The sequence below is a fragment of the Genypterus blacodes genome, unplaced genomic scaffold, assembly GCF_046128005.1.
Source record: "Genypterus blacodes isolate CSIRO-AG114 ecotype Tasmania unplaced genomic scaffold, CSIRO-AGI_Gbla_v1 ptg000039l_1, whole genome shotgun sequence".
Taxonomy (NCBI): Eukaryota; Metazoa; Chordata; class Actinopteri; order Ophidiiformes; family Ophidiidae; genus Genypterus; species Genypterus blacodes.
Window position 1 is genome coordinate 5,436,526 of NW_027466852.1, and position 27,981 is coordinate 5,464,506.

General features: G+C 44.5%; 1 protein-coding gene across 1 annotated transcript; it reads left to right on the forward strand.

Moving 5' to 3' along the window:
• Window positions 1–248: 248 nt before the first annotated feature.
• On the forward strand, window positions 249–27,878 carry LOC142997014 (uncharacterized). Its single transcript, XM_076148177.1, has 66 exons — window positions 249–604; window positions 9,328–9,495; window positions 9,869–9,960; window positions 10,210–10,331; window positions 10,458–10,620; window positions 11,535–11,657; window positions 12,440–12,559; window positions 12,752–12,880; window positions 13,002–13,049; window positions 13,149–13,190; window positions 13,492–13,554; window positions 13,641–13,715; window positions 14,355–14,438; window positions 14,545–14,601; window positions 14,765–14,818; window positions 15,197–15,250; window positions 15,369–15,422; window positions 15,533–15,586; window positions 15,673–15,726; window positions 15,806–15,850; window positions 16,011–16,064; window positions 16,637–16,681; window positions 16,767–16,820; window positions 16,905–16,949; window positions 17,027–17,080; window positions 17,165–17,209; window positions 17,292–17,345; window positions 17,726–17,770; window positions 17,897–18,058; window positions 18,139–18,192; window positions 18,294–18,347; window positions 18,443–18,487; window positions 18,576–18,629; window positions 18,765–18,809; window positions 18,893–18,946; window positions 19,356–19,409; window positions 19,562–19,615; window positions 19,724–19,831; window positions 19,918–20,007; window positions 20,096–20,149; window positions 20,354–20,461; window positions 20,756–20,863; window positions 21,203–21,256; window positions 21,356–21,409; window positions 21,561–21,668; window positions 21,746–21,799; window positions 21,908–21,961; window positions 22,050–22,103; window positions 22,188–22,241; window positions 22,385–22,492; window positions 22,639–22,692; window positions 22,880–22,933; window positions 23,037–23,090; window positions 23,306–23,359; window positions 23,439–23,546; window positions 23,641–23,694; window positions 23,842–23,895; window positions 23,980–24,087; window positions 24,203–24,256; window positions 24,360–24,395; window positions 24,577–24,630; window positions 24,923–25,244; window positions 25,523–25,635; window positions 25,721–25,789; window positions 26,810–27,043; window positions 27,124–27,878. Exons 1-66 carry the CDS (start codon window positions 529–531, stop codon window positions 27,268–27,270), a joined length of 5,226 nt encoding a protein of 1,741 aa, XP_076004292.1. The 5' UTR covers window positions 249–528; the 3' UTR covers window positions 27,271–27,878.
• The last annotated feature ends 103 nt before the right edge of the window (window positions 27,879–27,981 follow it).

Consider the following 27,981-nt stretch of genomic DNA (forward strand, 5'->3'; position numbering starts at 1 on the left):
TGTGTGACTGCGTGCGTGGGACGGAGACACGCACAGCTCCTTAAATCACTCAAACAGTCCAGCAGAAAATAATGGCGCAAACAATACGTGCGTTTCCCCCACTAACCGCACGCGCCTCAGGAGTGTCCGGGGAGGGAGGGGTCACCCAGGAGACGCGAGGGAGGGGAGAAGGGGAGGGGAGGGTGGGAGGAGGGGAGAGAAAGTGAGGAAAGTTAGCAGCGGGTGAAGTAAAGCAGAGTCCCTCACTGCTCTCTCCTCTCCATCCGTCCATCCCACAGGCTAACAGCAGCGTCTCCGCCATGGCCCCCGCGCGCTGCTGATCACCTTCATCGCACAATTCAATCAGGTGCTCTACTTGCGCGCGCTCTCTAATTGCCACCTGGGTCGAGTGCGGGCGCGAGGCGTACATACCTGTCGGCAAGTTGCGCGCACAAACCCCGGCAGCGTGTGTGTGTGTGTGCAGGTGTCCCCCAACGCGCGCGGGGAGTTCTTTCATACTCCCATCGATAAGGCTTCCGATGCGATAGGATGGATCGATGGAGTCCAGTTCGGGAGACGTGGCTGCTGTTTGTGCTCGCCACCGTGTTATGCAGCTCAAGGGCAGGTAGGCTGAACTATCCCGCGTGATTATTCGATCATATCTGTGTGATTATTGTTTCCCTTCTCTAATTACAGAGGAGACTGACGTCCAGGTAAAACAAGCTGGACTCTCTCTCTCTCTCTCTCTCTCTCTCTCTCTCTCTCTCTCTCTCTCTCTCTCTCTCTCTCTCAACCCATTACTAACATACATACATACAGTTCAGTAATTTCTGGTTGACTTGATATGCATTTCATTTGTCAGCCACACACATGCCTCAAAAGCCCCTCTAACAGGTCTGCAGGTAGCATGAAGGAGTGAGTAGCACCTGGGGAAGACAGCAGCTGCACTTGTTATTTTGGAAATTTCCAAAAAAGTAGACTTTAGCTTCCTTGACTGATGATTTTGTCATGCCAGGTCATGCAGACTTAAAGCCTAATGAACTGAGAGGCCTTGTTCTGGGGTATTGGAGCCCACTCCACATTGGTTAGAAAGTCAAGGCATATGCTTATATGTCTAGACTTGTTCTCCCATACCTGCTGCATCAGTCTGGGCCTAAGCTGTACAGCTGGGTAATGGGGCAGAGTGGGGCAACTTTAACAGAGCTGTTTTAAACTGTGCCAGAGATGTTTGGATACATACAACAGCTGCCAGAACAGCATTAGAACCAGATGGGGATGACTTGATTCTTCAAACTGGCTTGTTGTGTGGCAGACTAGAGGCTGGTGTCATAGTTGTTTATCGGTGTATGTGTGAGTGTGTTTGGGTCACCTCATGAAGAATCTTTGTTTACTGGTCCCAAATCAAGGGCAGGAGATGTGTAGTCTTCCAAACGTACACACCAGGACAGGAGGGGTGGGCCAGCTCATTCTCAGTCATAGGAAAGTATCTAGAAACCATACAACAACATAAGCAAGACTCATAAAACGGAACCTTGTAGTTGGAGCACATTTCTGCAGATACAATCTTTTCATATTTTACTCCAATACGTCCAATACACCAGTTGTTTCCTTGTCTAAGCTAGGGCATTCTTCACGATTACATCAGCACCTCTCTTTCACAGCCAAAGGGCACAGATGACTTTATACACACAGAATCTCCTCTTGGCGCTCTGAGCCTCGGTGAGCTGGTGACTTGGCAAAGACTCCACCACATTGTCTTCACCTGCTCTCCCTGAGACGATGCTGAGAAATCTGAAACATATTAACATTTTTTCTAAGCCTTTATTACCAAGTGGTTCTGAAGATAAATCACATATCTTAAGATATGTCCGAACATAAGAACCTCTTCTGCTGGGCAGTTTTATTGTATATGTATGTGTCATTGAGGTATTTAGCTCTTTTGCAGTATTTGTATCTCACTATGATGTAGTAACACACCCTTTTACTGAATGAAACCCCAGAGGCTCACCTCTGACTCTCTGTCTGTGAAGGTCATTACCAAAGTGAGTGAATGTGACCTGTTAACCTTGACGGCCATCTGAGGTCAAACTGGGTCAGGAGGTGAACCCTACAGCTACTCTCACACCTGGCAGCCAGGAAAAAGGTCCTTGTAAGTTAGAATTATTCTAAAGTGATCTTCCTGCTACACACACGCACGCACACACACACACGCACACGCACACACACACACACACACACACACACACACACACACACACACACACACACAAGGCCCTGTTGTATACTTTCGTTATCTTTCTGCTAAACTCTTTCGCAACACCCGTTATGAAACTGTCTCCAAGTCTACTGTTGATTTTTTACTTGTGTCAAATGCAGTCACACACCTGGCTGTCAAGGTGTGTGTCGTGAATTATGCTCTGAGTCATCTGAGCAATGTGGTCAAGTTAAGGTGAAGCATATCGCAGTCTGGCCTTAGGTGCTTCACTCACTTACCTGTGTATGTCATCTGCACCTTGGGGTAAAAGCATCCCAGCTATTTATTACCTCCAGAGAATTCAGTAAGATCTCAAAAATGACTCTAAACTCACTTGGTCGGCGGTGTAAAAAGGCAACATGACCAACTGTCTCCTGGTTCAGCCAAAGGCACTTCCTGTTACTTTCTAATTTAGTTGACTCCAGAAGTACAGTAGACAAGTTGAAATCAATCTCAAATTCAAGATCAATGCCCACTATCTCAGCCAGACAGACATATGTTTCTGCTTTGGCAGTTGCAGAGCAGAAGATAATCCACCTCCTGATGTTTCCTGCTTGTGTTGCTTCTATTCCAGTCTGGCAACCAAAAACAGAGCAAACGCGTACCACACGGAACGACAAAGGGTTGTTGCAGTATTTTACACCGTACTGAATAAAACTGTCAAGCCTGTTGTAAGATGGTCACAGCCCAATCGAGGATGCCACAGCTGGTGTCTCCCATAAGCTGTTTAAGAGAAAACACTTGTTGTGATGTCACTGATTGGGTTTGCTTGAATTTTCACTAAATACAGTGCAGCTGTATTTTTCTGTATTTTATATTTGGGGTGTTTTTTATCTCATGATTGCAACCAAACTGCATTTCACACCTGGTTACTGGTGACAGGAGCATTCCAGACAATTCAGAACTACTTTAAAATGTCCTACATCCTACTTGAAAAAATGGGTATGAACGACTGTTGAAGTAGCTGGAGCTTCGAATTCAAGATGAGTAGTCTTAACTTAATTTATTAAATAATTCATGTAAACATGTAGCTATGCATGGTAATGTGTGTTAGCGCTGTGAGTCATGGCGCACCTGGAGGTAGGAAGTCGGAATCTTCAACTGTGAATTTCCGACATTGGACTTTGAATGGAGCAGCGTAAGAGCTCAGATCACAATGGGAGCCTGATCACATGCACATGTGTTCTGACAGATTGGATTCCGATCACAATGGGTTCTGCCAGCATCTTCACCTTGCATCTGCATTGTTTTACCAGTGGTTGTTGTGTTCCTATTGAATGCCCTCCTTGGCCAGTGATCAGACAAAATGGCTCCCTGTCAAGTTTTGAAATGTCACTATATGAGTCACAATTACAGTCTGAGACAATGTGGTGGTTTCTCATGTTTACAAACGCCAGGTAATGTTAGACCTGCTATGGTTTTTGGAAGCAAATGAAAGAACATGGCAGAGTCTTCATTTGGAATGTTTCTGAATCCCTTTGTCTCCAGAACACAATCCAGAACACATTTGTATCTGTGCAGATGCATGAACGGACAGATACCAGCACGGTGCCTGTGTGTGTGTCTTTTAGTGTTTAAGAAAGATCAACACACATGGGAAAGAAAATAACCGTGTTGGTCCACTGTAAATGTGTGGCTTCATACTGCAGCAGTGGGGATAATGCTTCCCTCAGCTTACCCAAACAAAGTGTGTGGAGCGCCGACTTCAATAAGAGATTTGAAATAGTTAGGTGCACCTCAGGTTGGGCACCACTGAGTGATTAGAGGGCAGCTGGAGCAGAGTGAAGGTCTAATCTGAGCAGATCCTCCAAACTGGCATCAGGAGCTTAGCATAAAGGGGTTCCTCCTAACAGAATTGTTTCAGATTTTTAGGTTAAACAGTTGATTGTTTTTAAGAAATCTTATGAATATATATTTATAAAGATTTGTTTCATAGATGTAGTGATGGTATGGCGGGTCCTAATACCTAACTTAAAATAGGACTATAATGTTGCTGAATATTCATTAGTGTTTCTGATGAAAAATTCATTTTATGTCTTCCCAATTATGAAAACAGCAAAGTTAAACTTGTTGCATCACGTAATTATTTATTAATGTACTGCCTCAAAGTGGTGTGGAGTCATTTCTTCACTGCTACAGCTCTGTGTCAAGTGGGCGAGCTGTAGGCCAGTTGTAGGTTCTTTGAAGAAACGTATTTGAACAGTTTAAACAATTGTGGATATTGAGACTGATGGTTTGATTCAGTTTCCATTCAAGTCCCAATTTGATTATATTTATTTCCGATTCAATTTTGTTCGGTTGGATTCGATTCAGTTAAATTCTGGGAGATGTAACCCATGTCTAAGTTCCAATAGTGGTTAAAATGAAAGAATTTCTCTCAAAACATAGGTGGGAAACAATAGTATGGTAACCATTGAACTGAAACTGAAACAAAAACATTCCAGCAAAAGCCTCCGACACCTGGCTTATGTGATGTCACGTAGCCATAGCAATGTTACCAAGCACCTGAATCTCTTTGTCCTCCGTGATGCTGTAAGGTTGTGTTTCCTTCCAGATTAAAAAACAGCAACAGACTCTCTTATGTTTGGGGAGGTAGATGGCAGCTTTCCTGAGAATGCATGTACGACCAATCAGAAAATATAACTTAAGAATTGTCTTATTGAGAATCCACTGTAACACATGAATGATTAGATATCCAGTTTTCAGATCAACATTAAGTGACAGTTTAACAAATCTGAGCGTTCATACATCTTGCAACATAGTGACGATCAAGCATACATGTCAGATCTCATTAAATGACTGGAGTATACGTTTAAATGGACGGCTCATCAGCTCATCGTCAGCTGATTGATTTCACCGCCTGAGCCTCTTTGATATGGTTGTTCGGCGTCGTTGCAAGTTTTTAGATTGGCTGTTTGCTTGATGCTGAACTTGCGGTCAGTTAAGACGCAGCTGTTCCTTAGGGGGAACATGAGAAGCTGGCTTTGCTCCATAGACTGCAGCCGCAGCGCCACATGGATATGATTGGTCTCTCCCATAATGCCTTTATTTTTGTCACCATTAGATGCATCCTGGGCGGTGCATGTAACTCGAATGATTGATTTGAACATTTGTTTGTGATTATGAGTTATAAGTATAATAATACGTTTTTTACGAAGACTCTGCAGAGACCTCTTGCAACAAATCCTTTATGTCTGATGATGTTTATACTTTAAATAAGATATTTCTAGTGATGTTCTTGCAGATATATGGACACTTAATTTCATGTAACTGCTCCGTACTTCACAGTGAACCAGTCGATCCAAGATGTGTAGGTGTGTTTTTTTGCTTCAGATTGAATCGCTTTGTACTTCAAACCCAAATGCGCCGTACCAAGCAACATCCAAAAATAATAAAGCACAGAACCACATCAAGCAGTGTGTCGCTGTCCGAGAAGTGTTGGCACTCTTTGAATGACAAATATTGACCCAGCGTTTGATCTTTGTTTGAGAGGAAGACTGACTTGGTTGGAATGAACGTATCTGAAAGCGTCCGTCGTTCATCTCGGATGCAGAGAGGAGATTATGGAGCTGTTGAGACTTGAGGTGAGCTGGGATTTCACAGATTCCTAGAAGGAGGTGGCCAGCACGGGATTCATACCAGTGTTAATGTTAGTAAATGCTTGTGCGTGTGTGCGTGTCTGTGCGAGCACGTGCTTACGCTCTCGGTGTCTGTGTGTATCCGACAGCAGGAGAGCAAATCCACTGGTTGCTTTGATCAGAGCCAGCTGAAGTAAGAGGACAGAAAACATATGGCCCCTGCATTTGATTCCTCCCTCTGCGCTCTTGCCGTCTTCTTTCTGTTTCATCCCTTTCTCTCTGCTTTTCATCCCCATCTTTTTATCATTTGTCTGGTTTGGTCTCTAAGGAGAGCCATGTCACATGTTTAGGAGAGAAGCCAGAGAAGGAAAGAGAGCGGGCAAAGAGTAAAAGAGGTAAAGGCACCGTCATGACTCCTGGGGCAAATGCTCTGTGGGGGATGTCTACCATGATGTGTGTGTTAGTCGTGCGTTTGTGTGTGAGAGTGAGAGCAGGAGGCTGTAATAGGAACTGAAACCAAACATTACATCTAGTTCCTACAAAAGGCCAGTTATTGCATTCTTTGCCCTTACGGAGATAATGACGGCCTCATTACCAACACGCATGTGCACCCACCTAATGTGTTACATACATACACACAAACACACATCTGGCCTCCAGGAAATCCATACTGTGCTCAAGATGGTGCTCCCATACCGTATGGATCAGTGTGTCGCATGATCGTTTTTTACTGCTCCACATATTTGTGTTTTGCCCGTATGTATGTCAACCGTTAAACATCTGTTAAGAATTCCAAGCAGATCTATTTAGAGTGTAATCCTGAATGTTGCGTGTCTGTGTTTGTGTCTATTTCTGTCTCTCCCTCGGTCTCTCTTGCTTTTTGTGTCTTCCTCTTTCTCGTCGTCATGTTTCAGTAGGTTATTGTATGTTCTATTGTAGGTTCTTGCGGTCTGCTGAAGGTGTAGTTGCTCTGCTTCATATTATGGCTGACATATGACAAACTGTACATGTGTGTTCTTGCTGATCACGGTGCCCCATCCATTACACGTAAGAGCCTCAGGATAGCCACAACAAAAGGACACTGATGGAGACCAGGAGGCCAGTCAGTGTAGATGCAGTGCTTGTGCGTGTGTGTGCGCGCGTGCGTGTGTGTGCGTGTGTGTGTGTGTGCGTGTGTGTGTGTGTGCGTGTGTGTGTGTGTGTGCGTGCATTCTTACGTGTCAACAACGTATGAAGAGCTGGTGTCCTTAAGCGTGCAGCATATAGAGTAAGACCAAAGTTTCCATGCCTCGTCTTGTTCTCTCCTGCATTCAGATGTAAGCTCTGCCTGTCATTTTTGGTATGTATGGCCTAAACTCCTCTCCCTGCACCCAAGAGGGATGATTGTCTGGATTTGGGAGCTGTGCCAGCTGAAGTGGGCGCACACCAGAAGCAACCAGATTTATGGTTTGAAGTCAGTTTGTTTTGCACACAAGTGGAGCAACAAAAACAGGTCTGCACGGCATAATGTGTAAATAGGATATTTCAGCAGCTAGTCATGCTGAGTTTGTGTCATGTGCTGTGTGTTGTGGAATATTATGGCATGTGAAATACATTATTGAAAATTATTGTAATTTTTTTCAGGAACTGTGTAATGTAGTCTTATCTTTACCTCAGGGGCTGCTTATGTTTGGGTTTGTAGAACGGCAACCGTTTTATGTTCAAGTGATTTTACAAACTTTTCACATCATTTATTTGCAAACTAGTTCACTGACATTGTTTTTTGTACGCTGTCCTGTTGCATTCTGGAGATATTTAGCCTTCAACTACCAGGTACTGTGCGAAACACCTGGGAAAGCCTGCTGATGGAAGTATGTGGAGAGTTTACATGTAGGGGGGTTGTAAGGAAAAATAACTAAAACAAATCCCAGTAACACAGCTCCGTGTGAGAATCTGTAGTAATAGCACAGGGGTCCACACAAAGGCCTATGGACCTGGTAAGTGAACAGCAGATATAAAGAAGCAATATCAGTGACCTGGTTCAGACGTAAATGACCTGAATGATCAGCCAGAGTGACTCTGTGGCTCCGGGGCCACACAGCGTTCTGCCCACAGATCTGGATCTCACCTTTCGATGCAGATGGAAATCAGCCAAACTCTGGATTTCTAACAGTGCAGCAGTGAAACTTTGCTGATGGGACCGTGCGCAGGTCACCACACTGCTGGAAGTTCAGTACAGTAATATCTGAATCTATTAATATAACGTGATGGCAGAGCTGCAAACTAAAAGAATGCCGAGAAGCCAGCAGGCAGACTAGAGGGACAGATGGACAGATAGACAAATACATCTGGGGCTCAGGCTCACACATTATGCGAGCCCCTTATGTTCATGCACGTGTGTATGTGCGTGTGTGTGTTTGTGTGTGTGCATGTTGAAAGGTGCAGGGCAGATGGAGGGTTTACGTAAGCCTCAGAAAAACGTGTGAAAAGGAGCCACACCAGTAGAGGCATGCCCTCCTCTCTCCTACCATCTATTATCTCCTCTATTTTCTCTCCATACCTCCTCCCCCCCCTTTTCACTTTCAATATCTTATACATTCTTCCCTTGCCTCCTCCTCTCCTCTCCGCCTCCACTCCCCACCTTTACACCACGTCTCCTTCTGCTTGGTCCATCCCACACAGCTCTGTGACCACTGTGTCCAAAGTGTTCAAAGGAATGTGTGTGTGGAGCAGATATTTGATATGTGCGTGCATATGTTTTGCATTTCTGCTTAAAGTGCAGTTTCGCCAACAAATCCCTGGAGTTCCAAAAGTTTGCAATGTTTTTGATTTGAGTGTGTGTGTGTGTGTGTGTGTGTGAGGCTGAGTCATTTGCAAAAAATGTATGTATGTGTTATGGCCCTCGCCTATTAGTGTTTATTGTTGTGTGATTCACTTTGTTACATGGTTGGCGCTCTCAGGTGATGATAACCAACTTGATCAACAAATACGTGTGTGAGCAAGAGAGGAAGAGAGATGACAACATGAAAACAACATGAGAAAATATTTAATTCCAGAGCTAAGGTCACACATGCGTGTACACACAGGCAAAGATTTCACTGATTTACCCATTTTACCACATTTACCAATGGCAATACTGTCCAATATTTGCAAACTTCATCTGAGAATAGTTTGTTTGTTTGACCACTAATACAGATAAACTGCTTTCACAGGAGAGGTTGTGAAATGAAAAGCAGCACTCGTGGCTGAGCTTAAATTTAAACCGCCGGTGTCCCAATAACAACCATAAAGAAATGAAAACAATACAGTTTAACAACACAGGAAGAGAAGCATAACTGAACAGTAAAAGTCAGCCTGCAGGACCTCAGTGAGCACACCAGTGATCCATTGTGCAGCTGAGGCTGTGGCTTGACTGAAGGCAGGTTTTTTTTAACACACTCTGTCCACACACACTCCTGAACGTGGAGGCGATAGAAGGTCAGAACGCCATCAAACCCATCGGTGCTCTCAATCATACCACTCTTTGTCTCTCTGCAGCTGATCCCATTGATGTCCTGAAAATCCTGGAGCTGTCGGAGGACATGGAGGGCGTGTCATTGGAGGCGGGGCTGTGCACCAGCAGGAAGGGTCGAGAGGAGACGGACCTGTCCTTTAGGATCGACAAGAAGATTCAGCTGAGTGCTCCCACCAAACAGCTTTTCCCTGGTAATTTAAGTCCTTCAATTGACCTTTTGATTGGTTATTGCTTCATATAACAGTTTAAATCTGTAACCTCAGATTACAAACCTGATTGTTGGGTGAATTTAGTTTCTAGATTTTTCTCAGTAGCTTGTTGTGACATCAATACAATGATTTTTTGAACATGTCTCAAACATTAAAAACAAAGAAAGCCTATAACGTAAATAATGCCATATTACTTCCGTGCAAACATGCAGGCTTCTTTCCTTTACTGTCAAACTGGCCCAAATATCCCAGATATCATCGAATATCATCAATAATCTATTCCTGACTAATCCTGAACATAAAGCATGTGTGTTATCTGCACTCACCCTCATGTGTATGTCTGCATCCTCTCCAGATTCACCATTCCCAGTGGATTTCTCAGTGATGACAACAGTAAGACCTCGCAAGGGTTCACAGGTCTTCCTCCTGTCCCTGTACGACTCACAGGTACGAAACACAGCTACATAACAGCGTATGATCAATCACACACTGTAGTGTCCTTCGCATATTAGCTCCTATTTGTTTGATTTGCTTAACAACACAATTGCTGTTTATATGGGTTTACATAGCCATAAAGTCATAATCATGGTGAAAACTATAGAAAGACATGCGTTTATTGAGATTCTCTTTTTTCCTTTCATCCATCTTTGTTTCTGTCCCTCTTTCCCCTGTCCACAATGTCTCTCCATCTCTCAGGGCACACAGCAGCTGGGCATAGAGGTGGGTCGGTCTCCTGTCTTCCTGTACGAGGACCAGACAGGTCAGCCTACTCCAGAACTCTACCCCACATTTAGGAAGATCAACCTGGCTGATGGCAAGTGGGTAACTACACACAAACTAACACACACTTCTAGAGCCTTATTTATATATCGAAATATGTAAATAAGAACATTCTCACAACCCCTCCCCTGAGGAACATATTTGTATTCTTTCTGTCCTACCAGGTGGCACAGAGTTTCCTACGGCGTGGAAGGCCAGTCAGTGACTCTTTACCTGGACTGTGTCAAGCTGGACACCCTAGACCTGCTCAGAAGCCATGACCCCCATGTCAGCACTGAGGGTGTGACTGTGTTTGGAACACGTCTGCTGGATGAAGATGTGTTTGAGGTGAGATTTAGAGAGAAAGAGAGAGAGTGTGTGTTTCAAGATATAAAGCAATAAGAAAGAGCGTGTTAACTGAGCGAATTGGCACCCTTACATAAATCACTGTGTAACTCATGAACCAACTAGATTGATGAGTCGTAATGAAATCCTTCCGGACCAGACGCCACTCCAAACACTGCCCTCCAGTGGTGGAAAGGCTGTACTACAACTTTCCCACTGCTTTACTTTAAATGAACACTCATGCGGCTAAACACGAGTACTGCAGTAATTGTATCGGAAAACAATCTTTCTTTAGACCTCAAAATCCTGCACAGTGTTATTGTTCATGGAAAAATCCTGTCCACATTTGCAGCTGTGTAAAGTCTCTGCAGACATTTTGGAGTTCTGTTTCTATTGTGTTATCAAGCCAGGTTTGTTTTCCGCAGGAACGTGCGGTCATTCCGATAGAGGTGAAGTGTGAACTCTGACCTTGGTTTCTCAGTCTGGGTTCAGGTGGTCCATCTGTTTAACTGAGTCAGCCATAGCATGTTTGGGTAGGACCTACCATATGTGTGTGTTTGTATGGATGTGTAAGGCAACTTGAAGAGTGTGTGTCTGTCTGTGGACTTCAAGTGCTGGCGCCACTTGGGGCTAATGCTCTGGAGATGATTATCTGCAGAGGAACAATAAAAGCTGCTTGTAGAAGCACTTTGATCAGAGTGATGATGTCACACACACACAGAATCAAAGATAAAGACATGGAAGACATATGGAACTGGCATGTCAGTCACATAATCATTGACAAGTGTACATCAAGTGAGGAACACAATAAATCCCACACTGCTCATGCGTTTGTGGTTATCATATGGTTTCACTTATCACAGTTTTGTTGTCTGTCTGTGTGTGTGTGTCTGTGTCTGTGTGTCTGTGCGTCGCAGGGAGACATCCAGCAGCTGCTGATCGTCGATGACCCCAGAGCAGCAGAGACGTACTGTCAGGACTACATCCCAGACTGTGAAGCTCCTTTGCCCTATGACAGCATATTAGTGGAGGCGGTGGAGGTAAATGCTTTGCTGTCAACCTCAATCAAAGATCACTGTGGACTGTTAGCATCTCTCTCTCTCTCTCTCTCCCTCTCTCTCTCTCTCTCTCCCTCTCCCTCTCCCTCTCCCTCTCCCTCTCCCTCTCCCTCCCCCTCTCCCTCGCTCTCTCTCTTACACACATACACATTCCTGTTAGTCATGGCTTCATTCAGACATATCCACTGGTTATTTCTGTAGAGCCGGGCATGTCCAGATTACAATAAGTTTTTACAAACTTTAAAACACATGTTTTTGTGGTCCAGTTTAGTTTGTCAGTGCGTTTTATGCCAATGCTTCACAACTCTTGGGCAACATGTCATGCCAAAAACCTCCTTGGCTCCTGCTATTTGATTTATCCTCTGGCTGACAAATACTTGAGGAAACACAGTTAGTGTTTTCTGCTGTATTATGTAATAGGTGTGAGGAGGCCGTAGATACGATGAGATTTTCTCACTCTGCTGAAGGCCTCAAGCTGAAGCAAGTGCAGCCATGTAAGGGCTATATGCCATCATTTAAGGTGTATGTATGCAGGGCCATAGGGCATGAAGGGCTAAAGAGGATGTTGGATGCCTCAGCAGACGTCTCAATATCCTTTATGCCTTAAATCTTACAGTATGCGTCTTACAATTTTGAAGTTGTCCATATGGCTGGCGGAGACATTTGGGGTTATTATGTTTGTATGTATAAGCCGAGCTGCCACTGAGCTCTGTGCATACACTCAGTATGTCTGTTTTGTTGGCTTTTTGTTTTATGGCCTTCAGGTGGAGAAAGCGCCTAAGAAACATGTGGTGGAAGAGTTTGAGGAGTTTGACTACAGCGACCTCTATGACGATCTTTCTGTCTCCACGGTGACTGCAGGGCCTAATGTGACTGAGTATGAGGTGAGGCCCAGATCATTAACACAAGTTCTGCTTTGTGTGTGTGTGTGTGTGTGTGTGTGTGTGTGTGTGTGTGTGTGTGTGTGTGTGTGTGTGTGTGTGTGTGTGCGCGTGTGTGTGTGTGTGTGCGAAATGAAGCCTCTCATCTCACCCTCTGTCTCTTATTTGTTTTACTTTCGAATGTGCACTGAGCAGATTGTAGAGTATGAAGACTTTGACAACACAACCGACTACTACCAGGTGAATGAGTACGAGTACGAGGATGAATATGATGAGCGATATGGACCCGCTGAGAGAGAGCGGGAGTACACGTTAAACACAGAGGTACGTTCAAAGCAGTCACACACTGTTTCACTTAACACTTTCTGCTTTCTACATAAGAACATGCTCTGTCCTTGTTGTGACTTGCTCTCCATCTGTACATTCACCATTCCCCTGTCATTAGAATTTACCTGAGAAAGGGGAGAAAGGAGAGCAAGGCTATTTGGGATTGGTGAGGAAAACACACAGACTCAACAGAAAAAAAACCACACTCACACCCTTACAACCACACACCTTACACAGAGTTGTGTCTCTTGTTAAATGTCTGCAGGGGACACTGATAGAGGGACCACATGGGCCTGCAGGACCTGAGGTAAGTGGCCTCAATACTGAGTGTGTTCAGTTCTTTTCAAACATTTAGTACAATCGATGAAATGTAAACATAAAAACAGAAACAGACTATTTCTCAGAATCCAGATTTGTTTATTTTTCTAACAAGCCAAATGTATTAAAGGCAGAAATTTGTGTCACTTAATTTTCTGTCTTTTGACTAATCAGTTAATGTCCAAATCCTAAGGTCAAACGTTTAATGCGGTGATGAAAGCTCGCAGTAACACAAATTCTATCATTATGTCTCAAATGTGCCCTGTGTGTTTTTCTCTGTGTGCGTCCAGGGAGAACCAGGACCTCCTGGTGTGACTGGTCTAGTGGGACCTCGAGGGGATCCTGGGGAACTGGTGAGGACGCTTTGCTTTCTGTTTGCTTTGTGAGTTGGAAGCATTTCATCTCTACATTATTCTTATCCTCCTCTGTCTCCCCTCAGGGCCCTCAAGGGCGGCCAGGCCTTAATGGAGCTGATGGGATACCAGGTCCCCCAGGAAACATCATGCTCCTACCGGTAACATTATGATTCTTCTGTTTTCTGATGTTGCAGCAAATGTTTCTGTGACAGTTATTTCTGCCCCTGTTGACCCTACAAAGACAAAGAATCATTTAGGAATTTCTTGAATGTCGCAGCTAAAAAAAGGATTGCCTCAGGATTTTTTTCAAAACTTAACCTCTTCTCCACCGTGTCGGTTCTTCTGCTGTATTTAACTTCACCACCCTAAAGCACACCTACAGTGCTTTGGCCTTGTGGCATAAAACAAAATCACGGATATAAGTTATTGATTGAAACTAGATTACACACGTGTTTGTCAACCATTTTACACCAAATCATTCAATTTAGCTCTCAGAGGAATTACAGCTTGTATTTCCTGCATTTGATTGTTTAATGTGTAGTTGTGATGCTTTTGTAATGTTCAGTATCATATGTGTCTTGAAATATTCAAATATATCTGTATATCACTACTGTGATCGTCCAAATTAAACCCGCCATGTTGTAAAGGACATTACATAGTAGTGCTATACTATATATTGGCCACTGGGTGGAGTATTGAGTTTGACTTGTCTTGTCGGATTGTGTGTGTGTGTGTGTGTGTGTGTGTGTGTGTGTGTGTGTGTGTGTGTGTGTGTGTGTGTGTGTGTGTGTGTGCAGTTCCAGTCAGGTGGTGATCCAAAGACAGGTGCCGTGGTTTCAGCACAGGAGGCTCAGGCTCAGGCCATCCTGCAGCAGACCAAAGTAAAAACATAATAAACATCCTTCTGTGTATACTGATGGAGATCTGAGCCAGTTATCTTGTCACTAACTGTCCTTCTGACCCACACATCTCCTCACCCTTGTCTAGCTGTCTATGAAGGGACCTCCCGGGCCACTTGGCCTCAGGGGAAGACCTGGACCATTGGTGAGTCAGCTCACATGGTTTTGGTCTTTGGTAGTTGCTACATGTAGTACAGTTCACATATGTAGACACACACACACACACACACACACACACACACACTCACACACACACAGTGCACAGTGCACACTTGTTTGAACAATGTTGCAAACTTTCCGCCCCCCAGGGTTTACCAGGTACTTCAGGATTGAAGGGGGCCAACGGAGACTTGGGGCCATCAGTAAGTTAGCTGTCATGGCAACACACTCACTGCTCATTCCTTCCTCATGCATTTATTTAGCCCCTGAAATGCTCCCAGGTCTTTATCATGAGGGGACGTTCCTCATGTGTGCCGTCTTTCTCCAGGTCACAGATGTGCGGCGAGTTAAGCTGCTATTAAAGCTGTAACTGTTAGCAACCTCAGCTAGCCTACCTAGCTAAAAGTTAGATGACATTACATATATTGATATGATTACATGTCCATTTAGTGCCCAAATACTTTGGCTAATATCGGCCTAGAGGTCTTTTATCCATTTTGAGTTTTGTGCCTCAGTTCCCCGTTTTCGCTCTCCTGTCACCTACACCTTTGTCTGTAACCCCACCCCCCCTTTCTCTCTAGGGTCCTCGCGGATTGCCAGGAATGCCAGGTCAGAATGGACGGCTTGGGAAAAGGGTGAGAAGATCAGACATGTTTCTTTCACAGCAACCAAAGCCTCCTTTAATCTGACATCATAGCCTCATTCCACAGTATAACAAGTGTGTGTGTGTGTGTGTGTGTGTGTGTGTGTTAGGGTCGAGGTGGTTCTGATGGAGGTCGCGGTGCAATCGGAGAAACAGGAGGAAAGGTGAAGAAAAACTATCAAATTGTTCATTACTGATGGAACTTCTTAAACTGTAAACTAATCTCTCTCTCTCTCTCTCTCTCTCTCTCTCTCTCTCTCTCTCTCTCTCTCAGGGCGATAGGGGCTTCGATGGCCTGCCGGGTCTCCCTGGAAACAAAGGGCACAAAGTAAATTCATTGATTGACAAGCAAAGGGTTGAGTGATGTTTAGCTCATAATTTGACTGACCCACTTGCTTGTGTGTATTTTCTCAGGGGGATCGGGGAAAGCCAGGCCCTGCAGGACTTACAGGAGAGCCAGGAGAGAAGGTAGAAGATCATGGCAGTTGTGAACATTCACAGGGTGTGTGTTTCTGTATGTGGCTGTTAAGATTCCTGTTTCACTCAGGGTGCAGAGGGGCCATCTGGGCCAAGAGGGCAACCAGGTGATGCTGTGAGTGTATATGCAAATACGCACACACACACACACACTTATTTAATTATAGTATTATTATTGAAAATTATTTTATTCACAACTTTTCATACACTCACAATTCTGAGCTACATAGTGTTTACTGTTGTATTTCATTGTCTGTAACTGTGCTGTACTTCAGGGTTCCAGAGGTCTGAATGGCCCCAGAGGTCGCCCAGGCCCCTCAGGCCAGATGGTGAGTGTGACCTTTAAACTTCTTTACAAACACCATATTTCATGTCTGTAATCTATGCAGTAAAACAGTAAGAGACAGAAGAACATAATGTAATTCTGCCACCTCCTGTGTCTGACCTCAAACACGAAAACAGCTGTGCATGCTGGTGATTCCATGTGAGGTCCAATCATAACATTATGATGATTCCCGTTTTCAGCACACCATTATGTAGAAAACAAGACCAGATGCAACAATATACCAACACTATACCTCTTTTTATATTCATTTTGTTCTTTCTAGTTTGCATAATTGATGTTTTGTACTAACAGATATTGACCCACTGACTTCTTGGCATAGGCCTAACAGATGAAGTTGAGTGATGCTTATTTTCAGAAAGCTTGTGTTAACGCCTTAGGTAAATATGTTATGCTTAGGTAACATATTCAATGTTGTCTTAGTAGTGTCTTTAGCCATCAAAAATTGCTGTTCTGTCCTATATGTTTTGATACAGATGCCAAGTGAGAGCAATCAAAGTGGGACTCTCTCACACTGTGTTTTCCATCTAACCCCTGTCTGCTCTGTTCTCCTCACAGGGCATCCGAGGAATAGATGGTGTCCAAGGTTCAAAAGGAAACACGGTGGGTATAATAAAGATACTAGAGTGTAGAGTCTAGACCCTGATGTCAAATTAGGTGTCTTAATATTACTTCCTTTTTCTTGAAGGGAACGACAGGAGACATTGGAGCACCCGGACAGCAAGGGAACCCTGGCATCCATGTAAATGCAGATGACAAGTACAAATATATAGTTATATATTGCATATGCATACACACATACACTGATGCTTCACTTCTCTTGCAGGGTTTCCCTGGTCCTCAAGGATTAGTAGGGTTGCCAGGGGAGAAGGTAAGAACATTTCAGCCAAATTTCATCTCTCATGGTTGCAGGAGTCTTGCTGTTAAACATTACTATTTGTTTTATAGGGACCTCAAGGAAAGAAAGGGATGCAGGGCTTACCTGGAAATGACGGGCCTTCAGTAAGTACACAAACACACATACAGACAGACACACACACCAGCACACGTACACACACAGATAGTAACATGTCCTGTTGTCATTAGGGTCACCCTGGAAGGGAAGGAACTCCTGGAGAAAAAGGGCTACCAGTAAGTCTGTTCTGTGTGTGTTTGCATGTTGTGTTACCAAAATGAATTATGATTAATGTACCTTGTGCGTGTGTATTTTTAGGGGCCTCTAGGAGTGCAGGGACCTGTTGGATACCCAGGGGCGCGGGGAGTTAAGGTAGGAAAAACAGAGGCTAAATATTCCTCCTGTAATACAAAAACCTTGTAACTCCGGGTTTGCAGATTTTCTTGTTCCAACTTGTATTGAGGAATAACTACTAGTTGAGAAAATTCCGTGACCCCTTGGCCTTGTGAAACCCCACTGAATAAACTAGAAGGATGAAGTGGTCGACTGTTGTTGCTGCTGTTAGTTCTGGAAAACCTCAAATACATTATCACACAGCCAAAAACAGCAGATTGTGTCAGCACACCATCATAGGTTTTACATATTTGCAGTGACTGTAACCTCCTGAAGACATCCAGTAATATTATAGAATGTATTCTTTTTTTTGTTGTCGACCTGTCCCCTCAATTTCTGTGTCTCTTGCTGTTTGACAGGGAGCAGATGGAATCCGAGGATTAAAGGGGAGCAAAGGCGAGAAGGTCTGAGACAAAAATGTGCCATGCAGTCTGTACATTCAAGTTGTTTTCTTATGCAGGACATTTGTTTTCAATACTAGTTGTGTTTTCATGTTATCTGCAAATCCTACAAACTGGATTTTCTCGCAGGGAGAGGATGGTTTCCCAGGGGCCAAGGGGGAGATGGGAGCAAAGGGTGACAATGGGGACAATGGGGTTCTAGGTCCGCGTGGAGAGGATGGGCCTGAGGGACCAAAAGGTCAGATGGGGCCTCTAGGAGAATCTGGTTCTCTGGGTACTTCTGGAGAAAAGGTACTGAGCCAAGCATGAATGTACGTGTTAAAAAGAACAGTTATGTAAACTATGCTGTTAGTCATTGTTTCTCTTTTTAGGGAAAACTGGGAGTCCCAGGGTTGCCAGGGTATCCAGGGCGACAGGGGCCTAAGGTGAAATAAATACACAGATGAATGAGTGGCTGAATGAATGGACAAATGAAGGTCAAGAAGTAGATAGAGGAAATATCATTACTTACATGCCTCATCCTCAGGGTGCTGATGGTTTCCCGGGCGTATTGGGAGGTTCAGGAGAGAAGGGGAAGAAAGTGAGTAACATGTTGATAATACTTTGTACAGTGATGAAGCTTTTTCCCCGATAGTCGCACGAATGCATATGTACTGCTGTGTCTGTGTCACTCAGGGTCCTGCAGGACAACCAGGGACTGCAGGCCAGAGGGGTGCAAACGTGAGTACTGCCAGTATTTACATCACTCGTCATCAGCCATCAGTTTGTGTGTATTTTCTGTGTCTCATTCGTGTTTCTCCCGCTCCAGGGTGCACGAGGTGCCAGAGGAGCGAGAGGGCCCACAGGAAAATCAGGAGAAAAGGTCAGCTGGTCCTCCTCTCAGCCAAAAATAATATCACTTGTAATTAAAGGGAGAATACTCTTACTCTAACAGCGATGCATCACCACTGTGTAGTCATCACCACCTCCATGTTCTCCTTCCCGCTGCTTTTCTTAGGGCTCCTCAGGACATGATGGGACCCAAGGAGCTACTGGAGAAAGGGTAACATAGAACAATTGAATTGTGTTTTAAGTGGTTATTCTTCTGATCTATCTGCTGAAATACAGTATTTGTTGTTTTTTCAGGGGCCACAAGGACCCCAGGGAAGGAATGGAGAGTCAGGACCTAAAGGAGCCAGTGTGAGTAACAGAACACAAGTTCAATATTTCCCTGCTACATATCATCCCCTGGGGAATAAATAGTTAAAACTGAGACAAAATGTTTTCTTCCTTCCATTTGTTATTTCTTCACTTAAATGACTTCAGTGGTTAACAGTATTGGTGGTTTAAATTGGGTTGAAATTATGGTTTGATAGTCTTTTGTTGTGGCATTTGTGAGTAGATGTCAACTGATCAAAATTGATCAGTATCTCTGCCCCTTTAATGAACTGGCAAGAAATCCTGGTCAATGTTGTGGAGAATCAGGCGTTGTGGCCCACAAGGGAACATAAGGGCATTACTTGCAAACAGTGTCTTGTGTCTGTGTGTTCATGGATACATTATTGATGTGTCTGTTTGAATTTGTGTGCAATAATGCATCTGTGTGTAGGGTCCAGCTGGAAAGGATGGACTTCCAGGTCACCCAGGTCAAAGAGGAGAACCGGTGAGGTCAAATTTCATTAGTATTCATAGAAGATCATGCGTCTCTCAACCTCTTATTGCACACTTATAGCTAATGTTTTACTGAGGGAAAGTCTTTACCACACACACGCACACACTCCAGGGTATGGATTTTACCCCTCTCTGTGTTTGCAGGGATTCCAAGGAAAGACAGGACCTCCGGGGCCAACAGGTGTGGTGGGTCCACAGGTGAGCCCTCAAGAGTTCAACAGTGTGAATCTTTGGAATGAAATTTCTCCTACTTCATGTTTGTATTGATGCAGGTGACCCAATGACCTTCACATGTGTTTGTTCTAGGGCAAATCAGGAGAGTCTGGCCCAACTGGGGACAGAGGTCACCCAGGGTCACCAGGAGTACCTGGAGAGCATGGTTTACCCGGAGCTGCTGGGAAAGAAGGTGGTAAGGTGGGTACACACAGTCAAGGTCTACATGAACACAAATGACACAAAGTCAATTATGTTCTGATGTTACATTGTCTGTTGCTTTACAGGGCGATTTTGGTGGACCTGGGACACCCGGCAAGAATGGTCCTGCAGGACTGAAAGGCTTCAGGGGGAGCAGAGGAGCGCCAGGAGCTATGGTAACATATATTCACACACAAATCATTAACATCTGTAAATAGAACTTCCTATTTAGAAATCAGTACAAATTATCTTTCATCTTCCCAGGGTCCTCCAGGTCTGAAAGGAGGTGCAGGACCTACAGGAGCTTCGGGAGTTATTGTAAGTCAGACTGTCTCCTTTGTTCTCAAAAACATTAATCACAGACTCAAGAAGGGGATTTAAAATATCACAAAAAAATATCAACCTATGGTATCAACTGATTTTATGTTTTATTATCGATCCATTCATTACTTTGATTACATGAGTACTTTACATATTGGTTACGACTGTCAGGGCTTACATGCTGTCGTTTCTGTCTCTCAGGGGTCGGCAGGTGAGAGGGGCCCTCCAGGACCTGCCGGTGCAATTGGCCAACCAGGACGAGCCGGATCAGCTGGAGGACCTGGACCAATGGGAGAGAAGGGGGAACCTGTAAATACATCTAATGCTCACTTCAGTGATGTTTAGTCGTCCCATCCCATTGAGCTACAGTCATTTTCAATTCATTTGCATCAAGTTGTCAGTTCTCTTCTATATCTTATCATATTTAATGAATCCTGATAGTACATGATTAATATGATCGTGTCGTTGGTTTATCAATCTTGTATCTGGTAATAATTAATACTGATGATAATTCACCATGTGGAATTTATCCTTGGATAGATTTTTGTGTGTTTTTGTACATTATGGATGAACACTGACAAGTGTTGAATGTCTCTATCCCAGGGAGAGAAGGGTCCTATAGGACCAGCAGGCCAAGATGGAGAGCAAGGACCTGTAGGGATGCCTGGGTCCACTGGACCTGCAGGACCTCCAGGAGATGATGGCGATAAGGTAGTGTGTGTGTACTCATGTACGTTTTCATGTATACTATACCAACACTTCTATTCAAATTAAAGCCATACCTTTTCTTTCAAACTTTATATAAACACCATTGTTACATTGAAATGCCAGACTTTCCTCATACTCTAACTAAGCAACATGTCATCTGTGTTGAAAAACGACCGAATTCTATTAATTCCATCCATTTTCCCGTTTTTACCTTGTATTATGGTAGCACAGAAAATAATCAAGAGTATAGTGTACACTATGTAAAGATAGTGTGTGAGAGCGATAAAGCAGTAATGTGTGTTCATATCATGGTGAAAAGCGGTGTGTTCTCTGTGTTCACAGGGAGAGCAAGGTGGACCAGGGCAGAAAGGCAGCAAAGGAGACAAAGGGGAAGGAGTGAGTGTCGATCCAAAGAAGTGTAGAAAGAATGTTTGGACTTTCTGTTCTCCAGCACCCATGTCTGAATCCCCCCCCCCCCCGCCTCTGTGTCCATAGGGCCCCCCAGGATCCACTGGTACTCCAGGCCCTGTTGGTCAAGCAGGACTTCCAGTGAGTCTGTTGTCTTTTTTTTTCTTAGTTTCGGCTGTTGTTATCAGACAAGTCAATGAACTGTATTCATAAGACACCAGTAATGCTTGTATCATGCCATGTCAACAACATTTCAAACTCTTTGTCTTCTTCACTCCCAATTGTGCCTCAGGGTGTGGACGGAGTGGCCGGGCCCCGAGGCCAGCAGGGCATGTATGGTCCAAAAGGAGATGAAGGGCTTCGTGGATTTAAGGGCTCTAGAGGACCAATAGGATTACAGGTTAGGCAGTCAGTATGCAGACTGGTGACTGACTGTGAGAGTCATCAGTGCCACATTTAAGTCTTCTGTTTCCGTAGGGTATGCCTGGACTACCAGGAGAAAAGGGTGAGAGTGGACATGTGGGACTAATGGTGAGCTCATTTCCTTCTTTAAAAACAGTCCCCTGTCAGAAAATCAGTGTAATTCCTTTCATATCTTTCATTGTAACAAACGGTTAAACCTCTCTACTTGGTGTTTAGGGGCCACCGGGACAACATGGTCCCACTGGTCCTCAAGGACCAGTTGGGGGACAGGTTAGTTCCACAGTAGCATTAAATCAGTCAGCTGAGCACTGGTTTGAGTGAGAAAGCCTTGTGATTAAAACACCGTTTTCCTGTGCAGGGTCCGTCTGGTCGACTAGGAATGATCGGACAGCCGGGCATAGTTGGAGAAAAGGTAAAGAAACTTTCATAGCACCTTATGCCTAGTAAATGTTAGTTTACTGCTTACAACAATGCTTGGTAATCTTGTTGATTTTAGGGAGAGGATGGAGAGGCTGGCGACCCCGGGTCAGTGGGCATTCCAGGAAGGCTAGTGAGTTTTTTTTTTCTTATTTTGCCGTCCACATCCTCATCAAAACCATCTTCAGTTGTGTATCCTCCATCTTATATCTTTTAATATCTTCTTTTGTTGCCCTTCTTTTCCCTACTCATTTTTTGGACCACTCTGTCCTCTAGGGAGAGAAGGGTGACCAGGGGGAGAAGGGAGACACGGGCCTTTCAGGAGCAGCTGGTCCCCCAGGAGCCAGGGGGGCCACAGGGGACGATGGAGCCAAGGGCAATGCTGTAAGGACCCACAAAGACACCAGCACCACCATGTGTTCTCGCCTTTTTCATTCCATTAATGCCTCAACAATACTGAACATTTGATACAATATAATATCAGTGTGTGAAAGTGTGAAACGGTTTGTATGCCCTCTCTCTCTCTCTAGGGTCCTGTAGGTCTCACTGGGGACCTAGGACAGCAAGGAGAGGCTGGACCCAATGTGAGTGACCCCCTCCTTCATGGTTTTTTTCTTCATCTTTCCCTGCCTCCGTTCTTCTAGCGCATTTCCTCCATCAATGTGCCAACTGCACACATCACTGAATAAAACTGTTAAGTTATTTGCAGCTTTAATTTACTTAAACGGAGACATTTACATTTCCTCTCCTCCATCTGCTATTCTTTGTCAGGGTGTGGATGGTTTGCTGGGGTCTAAAGGAGACACAGGAGACCGAGGGAAATCTGTAAGATCCTTCTCTATCCTGTATCACACATTGTACACCAGTGACATCATGGTACTTGAGGAAGGTGACTAGCTACGGTAACATTTCTCATTTTATCATTCAGGGACCACCAGGAGCCCCAGGGGAGCCTGGACCATCAGGACCGCCTGGGCGAAGGGTATGTGTTTATATGTGTATGTGAGACCGCCTGTGTGTGTGTCTACCTGTGATCTGCTGAGGTGTTTCTTTCTTTATTGTTCCCTAAAGTCTGAATGAGGTCAAATGTGTTTTTCTTGGTGCTTTCAAAATTTTTCAAAAAATGTTTGTGTGTGTGCATTCATGTGTGTATGTACGACAAAAGAATTCAGTTTAACATGAGTAAATATTCTACAGGGCCACTTGGGGAAACCAGGGCAGATGGGAAAAGCAGGCCTGAAAGGAGCAAAGGTGAGTATGACATAAAAATGAATACTAATATTGTTAAATGTTCATGGCCTCAATGTTCATCGTTTTCTGCCGTTTTCAGGGTGCTTCAGGATCGGAAGGTCCCATAGGGAAGACGGGGCCCGTGGGTGGTCAGGGATACTCTGGGAAACCTGGCCCTCAGGGTCTGAGGGGGATCCCTGGCCCTGCGGTAAGAGCACAGAATTAACCAGCGGAAGTGAAACATTGAGTGAATGATTGGGTGGTCTGTTGTGTTAAGATATCATTTCTCTTTTTCTTATTAGGGTGAGCAGGGTTTGAATGGACCGCCTGGACAGACTGGACCACCAGGTCCCATGGTGAGATGACAAAATATCTGTAATAGTTTTCATTTAATAGTTTCCACTTCGGAGGAAGCTGCTTTCTGTTGTAGATAAATAGGTTTGTACATATACTGACCCTGTTTACTACTTGTATTTGACCTCGTCATAATGTTGTCTCCTCAGGGACCACCAGGATTACCAGGATTAAAGGGAGACCCAGGAAAGAAGGGAGACAAAGTGCGTCCACATTTACAGAGGCAAACATGTAATCTGTCCTCCACCTTGACTTTGACCTTGACAGTGTTGTGATTTTCTCTGCAGGGTCATGGGGGTCTGATAGGTTTGATTGGGCCGCCAGGAGACATCGGAGAGAAGGGCGACAGAGGACTGCCAGGAAACCAGGGATTATTGGGGCCCAAAGGAGAAGAGGTGTGGCAAACACACTAATGTGTACACACACCCACACACACTGAAACTAGCTCCTGGTTTGTCTTGTGTAAAGTTTGTTGAAATGTAACTAAATGCAGATCTTGTTTCTCCTCAGGGTTTGGTTGGTCAATCAGGTCCCACTGGCCCCCCAGGCCCCACGGGTCTGTCTGTGAGTATAAAGAATAGATCACATGTCTGACACACACTTGAGGGAAAGCATGGTTGGATGCGTTGCTGGAACATCATTGATCATCTCTTTTTGTTTCTCCCAGGGTGCTACTGGTGACAGGGGATCTAAAGGGAATCAGGTCAGCGTTAACAGCCTTTGTGTTATTGTACAATATTTTTCTATCTTATCATGCAGGATTCTCATACGCCCACACTAACACGTGTGTGTGTGTGTGTGTGTGTGTGTGTGTGTGTGCGTGTGTGTGTGCGTGTGCGTGTGCGTGTGCGTGTGCGTGCGTGCATGTGTGTGTGCATGTGTAGGGTCCAATTGGTCCCATAGGAGACACAGGGCCTGTGGGGCCTCCAGGACCACCAGTAAGTACTTTCAAGAACTTTATAACCTTCATTTACTTCCAGCTAGCGTTGAAAATATCATCTCTGTTTTCCTGTGTGCCTTCATCTCTCCTTCACACTGTCCACCATCTGCATCTGTTCTCACACATTGACTCTCCTCCCCACCTGTGTCCTCTCGTACGTCTCCTCCACTTCACCTGCTTTCTCTCCTTCCCCTTTCTCCTCTCCTCTCCTCTCCTCTCCTCTCCTCTCCTCTCCTCTCCTCTCCTCTCCTCTCCTCTCCTCTCCTCTCCTCTCCTCTCCTCTACCTCAGGGATTGCCAGCAGTCGGGATGGCCCCCTTGCAAGAGCGAGGGAGGAGAAGAAGAACTGACACTGTGTTTGACGGTGCTGCACTGGAAACAGAGGAGAGGGAGGCCAAACTGGATGGAGCAGAGGGGCATTGGATGCAAGGGGACCAGCCGCAGGTGGAAGGATCAGTGAAGGAGAATGAGGGCAAAGGCATGGAGGAAGTGTTTGCCTCTCTGTCGTCTATGAGAGTGGAGGTGGAGGGCCTGCGCAACCCGCTGGGAACCTACCACAGCCCCGCCCGCACTTGCAAGGAGCTCTGGCTCCTCGACCCACAACTCCCCAACGGTACTCGATCACTTTGCATCTCTGGCCATCTGTTTGTCACACCTGTCTGCCTGTTGCACCGCATGTCGGTGTCTTACTCTTTCTTTCTGTCTGGCTGATTTTCTTGCCTGTCTCACTCTCTCTCTAGCTTTCCTTGTCTCTGTTTATGTGGGGTTTTTTTGCTCGCAGTATCTGTGTCGGGTGATTTCTTTCTGAGTTGTTGATATACTTGACCCCCTCCCTCTCTCTGGTGCTATCCGTCTCACTGTCTGTCTCACTTTCTCTCTCCCTCTGTCAAGGTGAGTATTGGATAGATCCCAATCAGGGTTGCCACAGAGACTCCTTCAAGGTGTTTTGTAACTTCACTGCACAGGGAGAGACGTGTCTGTACCCTGACAAGAAGTTCCAGTCGGTTAGTGCAAACACACTCTCACACAAATACAAAATATTGAGTGTGTGTGTGTGTGTTGCTGAGCTTCTTGTTTGTTTGTCATCAGGTGAAGCTTGCGGCGTGGAAAGGGGAAAAGCCTGCCACCTGGTACAGTGAATTCAGGAAAGGAAAACAGGTATGGTGTGATTTCATCTGCTGGTGAGGTCATCAGATTTAATTTATGATGTTTCTCTGTTTGTTTGTCAGCCTAATTACTTGAAACGTAATTATTATTGCTATTAATAATTTTCATGAGGGGATTGTTCGGTGTTGGAGGAGCTGCTGCCTATGTGCTGCTTTGTTTTGTTAAGTAAACACATTCAGTGATTAGCTGGTGATTAGTGTGCAAGCATTTTGTATTCTACTCTAGCAGAGAAAACTTAAATGTTCTGTTATCTAACATGTTATTTGCTAAGAGCTGAGGCTAAAAAGATCAGTCACTCTTCAGAAGACGTGGCTCTTCATCGGTCTTCCTCTATTGTGCAGCAGAACTCTCCACACTGTGGAAACGTACTCAAAAATGACAAAGAGCTTGTGGCAAACACCAAGGCAGACGAGGCAACGTGCTATTTTGAAGGAGTAGAGACTGAAGAGGTCCCAGCAGACCCACATCAGAGAAGATGTGGGTCTTTAGTCTGTGCTTGGAGATGATGAGGGATTCTGTAGTCCCAGTCTACAAGAGCGATAGTGAGGGTGGCCTCTGGCAAACAGATCAAAAGAGATCTTTCAACCAAACAGGGACTGGTTATGGCCTGGAGAAAGGACAGTGCTGAGAGTAGTCTAGAAAAACATGTAACATTGTCAAACTTTGACAAACTACATCGAAAAAGAGGTCAGACCTACAGATCTATATAATATAATGATTATCCATTAATATTTTGTTATTCTTCTCATCATTTTGAGTTATCGATATTCTCTCAGACCCTCACCTGTAGTGCCTTTACCTTCAACCTGTTTAAAACAAAATTTCTTTTAATTGAGTTGTCAGTAATAGATTATTTGTGCTGGCCCTAGTCAGAATGGACATTGAATAGTTTTGAAACATTTGTCATTAGTGATTGATTTACTGTTTTTTCATTTTCATTTATGCTTTTGTTTATGTGTGTGTGTGTGTGCTTGTGTGCGTTTGTGCATGCACGTGTTTTCTCTCTCCCAGTTTTCCTACTCGGGGTCAGAGGGAGTTTCAGTCGACGTGGTCCAGTTGACCTTCTTGAAGCTACTAAGCGTGTCAGCCAAGCAGACCTTTACCTACCACTGCCTCAACTCAGCCGCCTGGCTTCACACCGCCACCTACAGCCACGAACACGCACTGCGCTTCAGAGGCAGCAACGGGGAGGAGCTGACGCACGAGAACACACATTACATTGGTGCACTGTACGACGGGTGTCAGGTGAGTATCGCAGCCCTGCCTTTCACTGTGAGCGTACCCACCCAGCTTTGTTTGTTTGTAACTGTGTGTCTCTGCTGTAGACTCGCTCAGGGCAGGAGAGGACGGTGTTGGAATTTGACGCTCCGCTGTCCAACACACTCCCCATCATCGACGTGGCCGTGTCCGATTTCGGAAACGGGAACCAGAAATTTGGTTTCCAAGTTGGTCAAGTGTGCTACAATGGTTAACTAAGCCAAAGACAGGAGTGAATTAAAGAGCCATGGACTTTTTTTACATGCAGGGAGAAAACTACATTCAGGACTTACCTGATGCCACATATTTATAAATCAGTGTTACTCTAATCATTCATTCATTCACACACACATTCATCCTGGGACTCAAGAGCCGTGCGTACATTTATTTCTTTGTTTTCATGGTTGACTGAGCTCAATTGTCATTTACATATGTTGTCTCTATAATTCCTCTTTGAAGGAGTGAGTGGTGCTTTCAAAGTTTTTATTCATCATTCCATTCATACAGCAACATTCACCCAACATACTATGTTGTCATCGAACCTCAGCTTGTTGCATTGTTGATACTGTTTATTTGTTATTTTGTTGCTATAATGATCTGTTATGTGATGTATATCGGATTGTAATTCGTCACGGTGCTATTATGTAACTTGCGGAGGACATTTCATTGTAAAAGGGAACTGGGGCAGTGCATTTTTTATATTGTGAAGCAAAGTTTTGTATTTTTTTTTTTCAACATAACAAACCAAACTGCGGTACACGATTGCCTCAAGGTCTTTCTGTATGTTTTTTGTTTGGGGAAGTCACTGAGTAACATATTTTAATAAAAGTACATGATGTACATATAAGTTAATCTGCTGGCAATTAGTTTTATTCAAGACATTTGCTAACTGAAGCCTGCAGAGAAAGTTTGAGGGGCAGGAGGAG

Bases quoted from the DNA above. Each gene is read 5' to 3' on its own strand.
- LOC142997014 (XM_076148177.1), top strand. From the start codon at position 529: ATGGATCGATGGAGTCCAGTTCGGGAGACGTGGCTGCTGTTTGTGCTC. The intron at 15,851-16,010 runs GTGAGTGTATAT...GCTGTACTTCAG, and splicing joins GAGGGCAACCAGGTGATGCT to GGTTCCAGAGGTCTGAATGG. The intron at 22,242-22,384 runs GTGAGTTTTTTT...TCTGTCCTCTAG, and splicing joins TGGGCATTCCAGGAAGGCTA to GGAGAGAAGGGTGACCAGGG.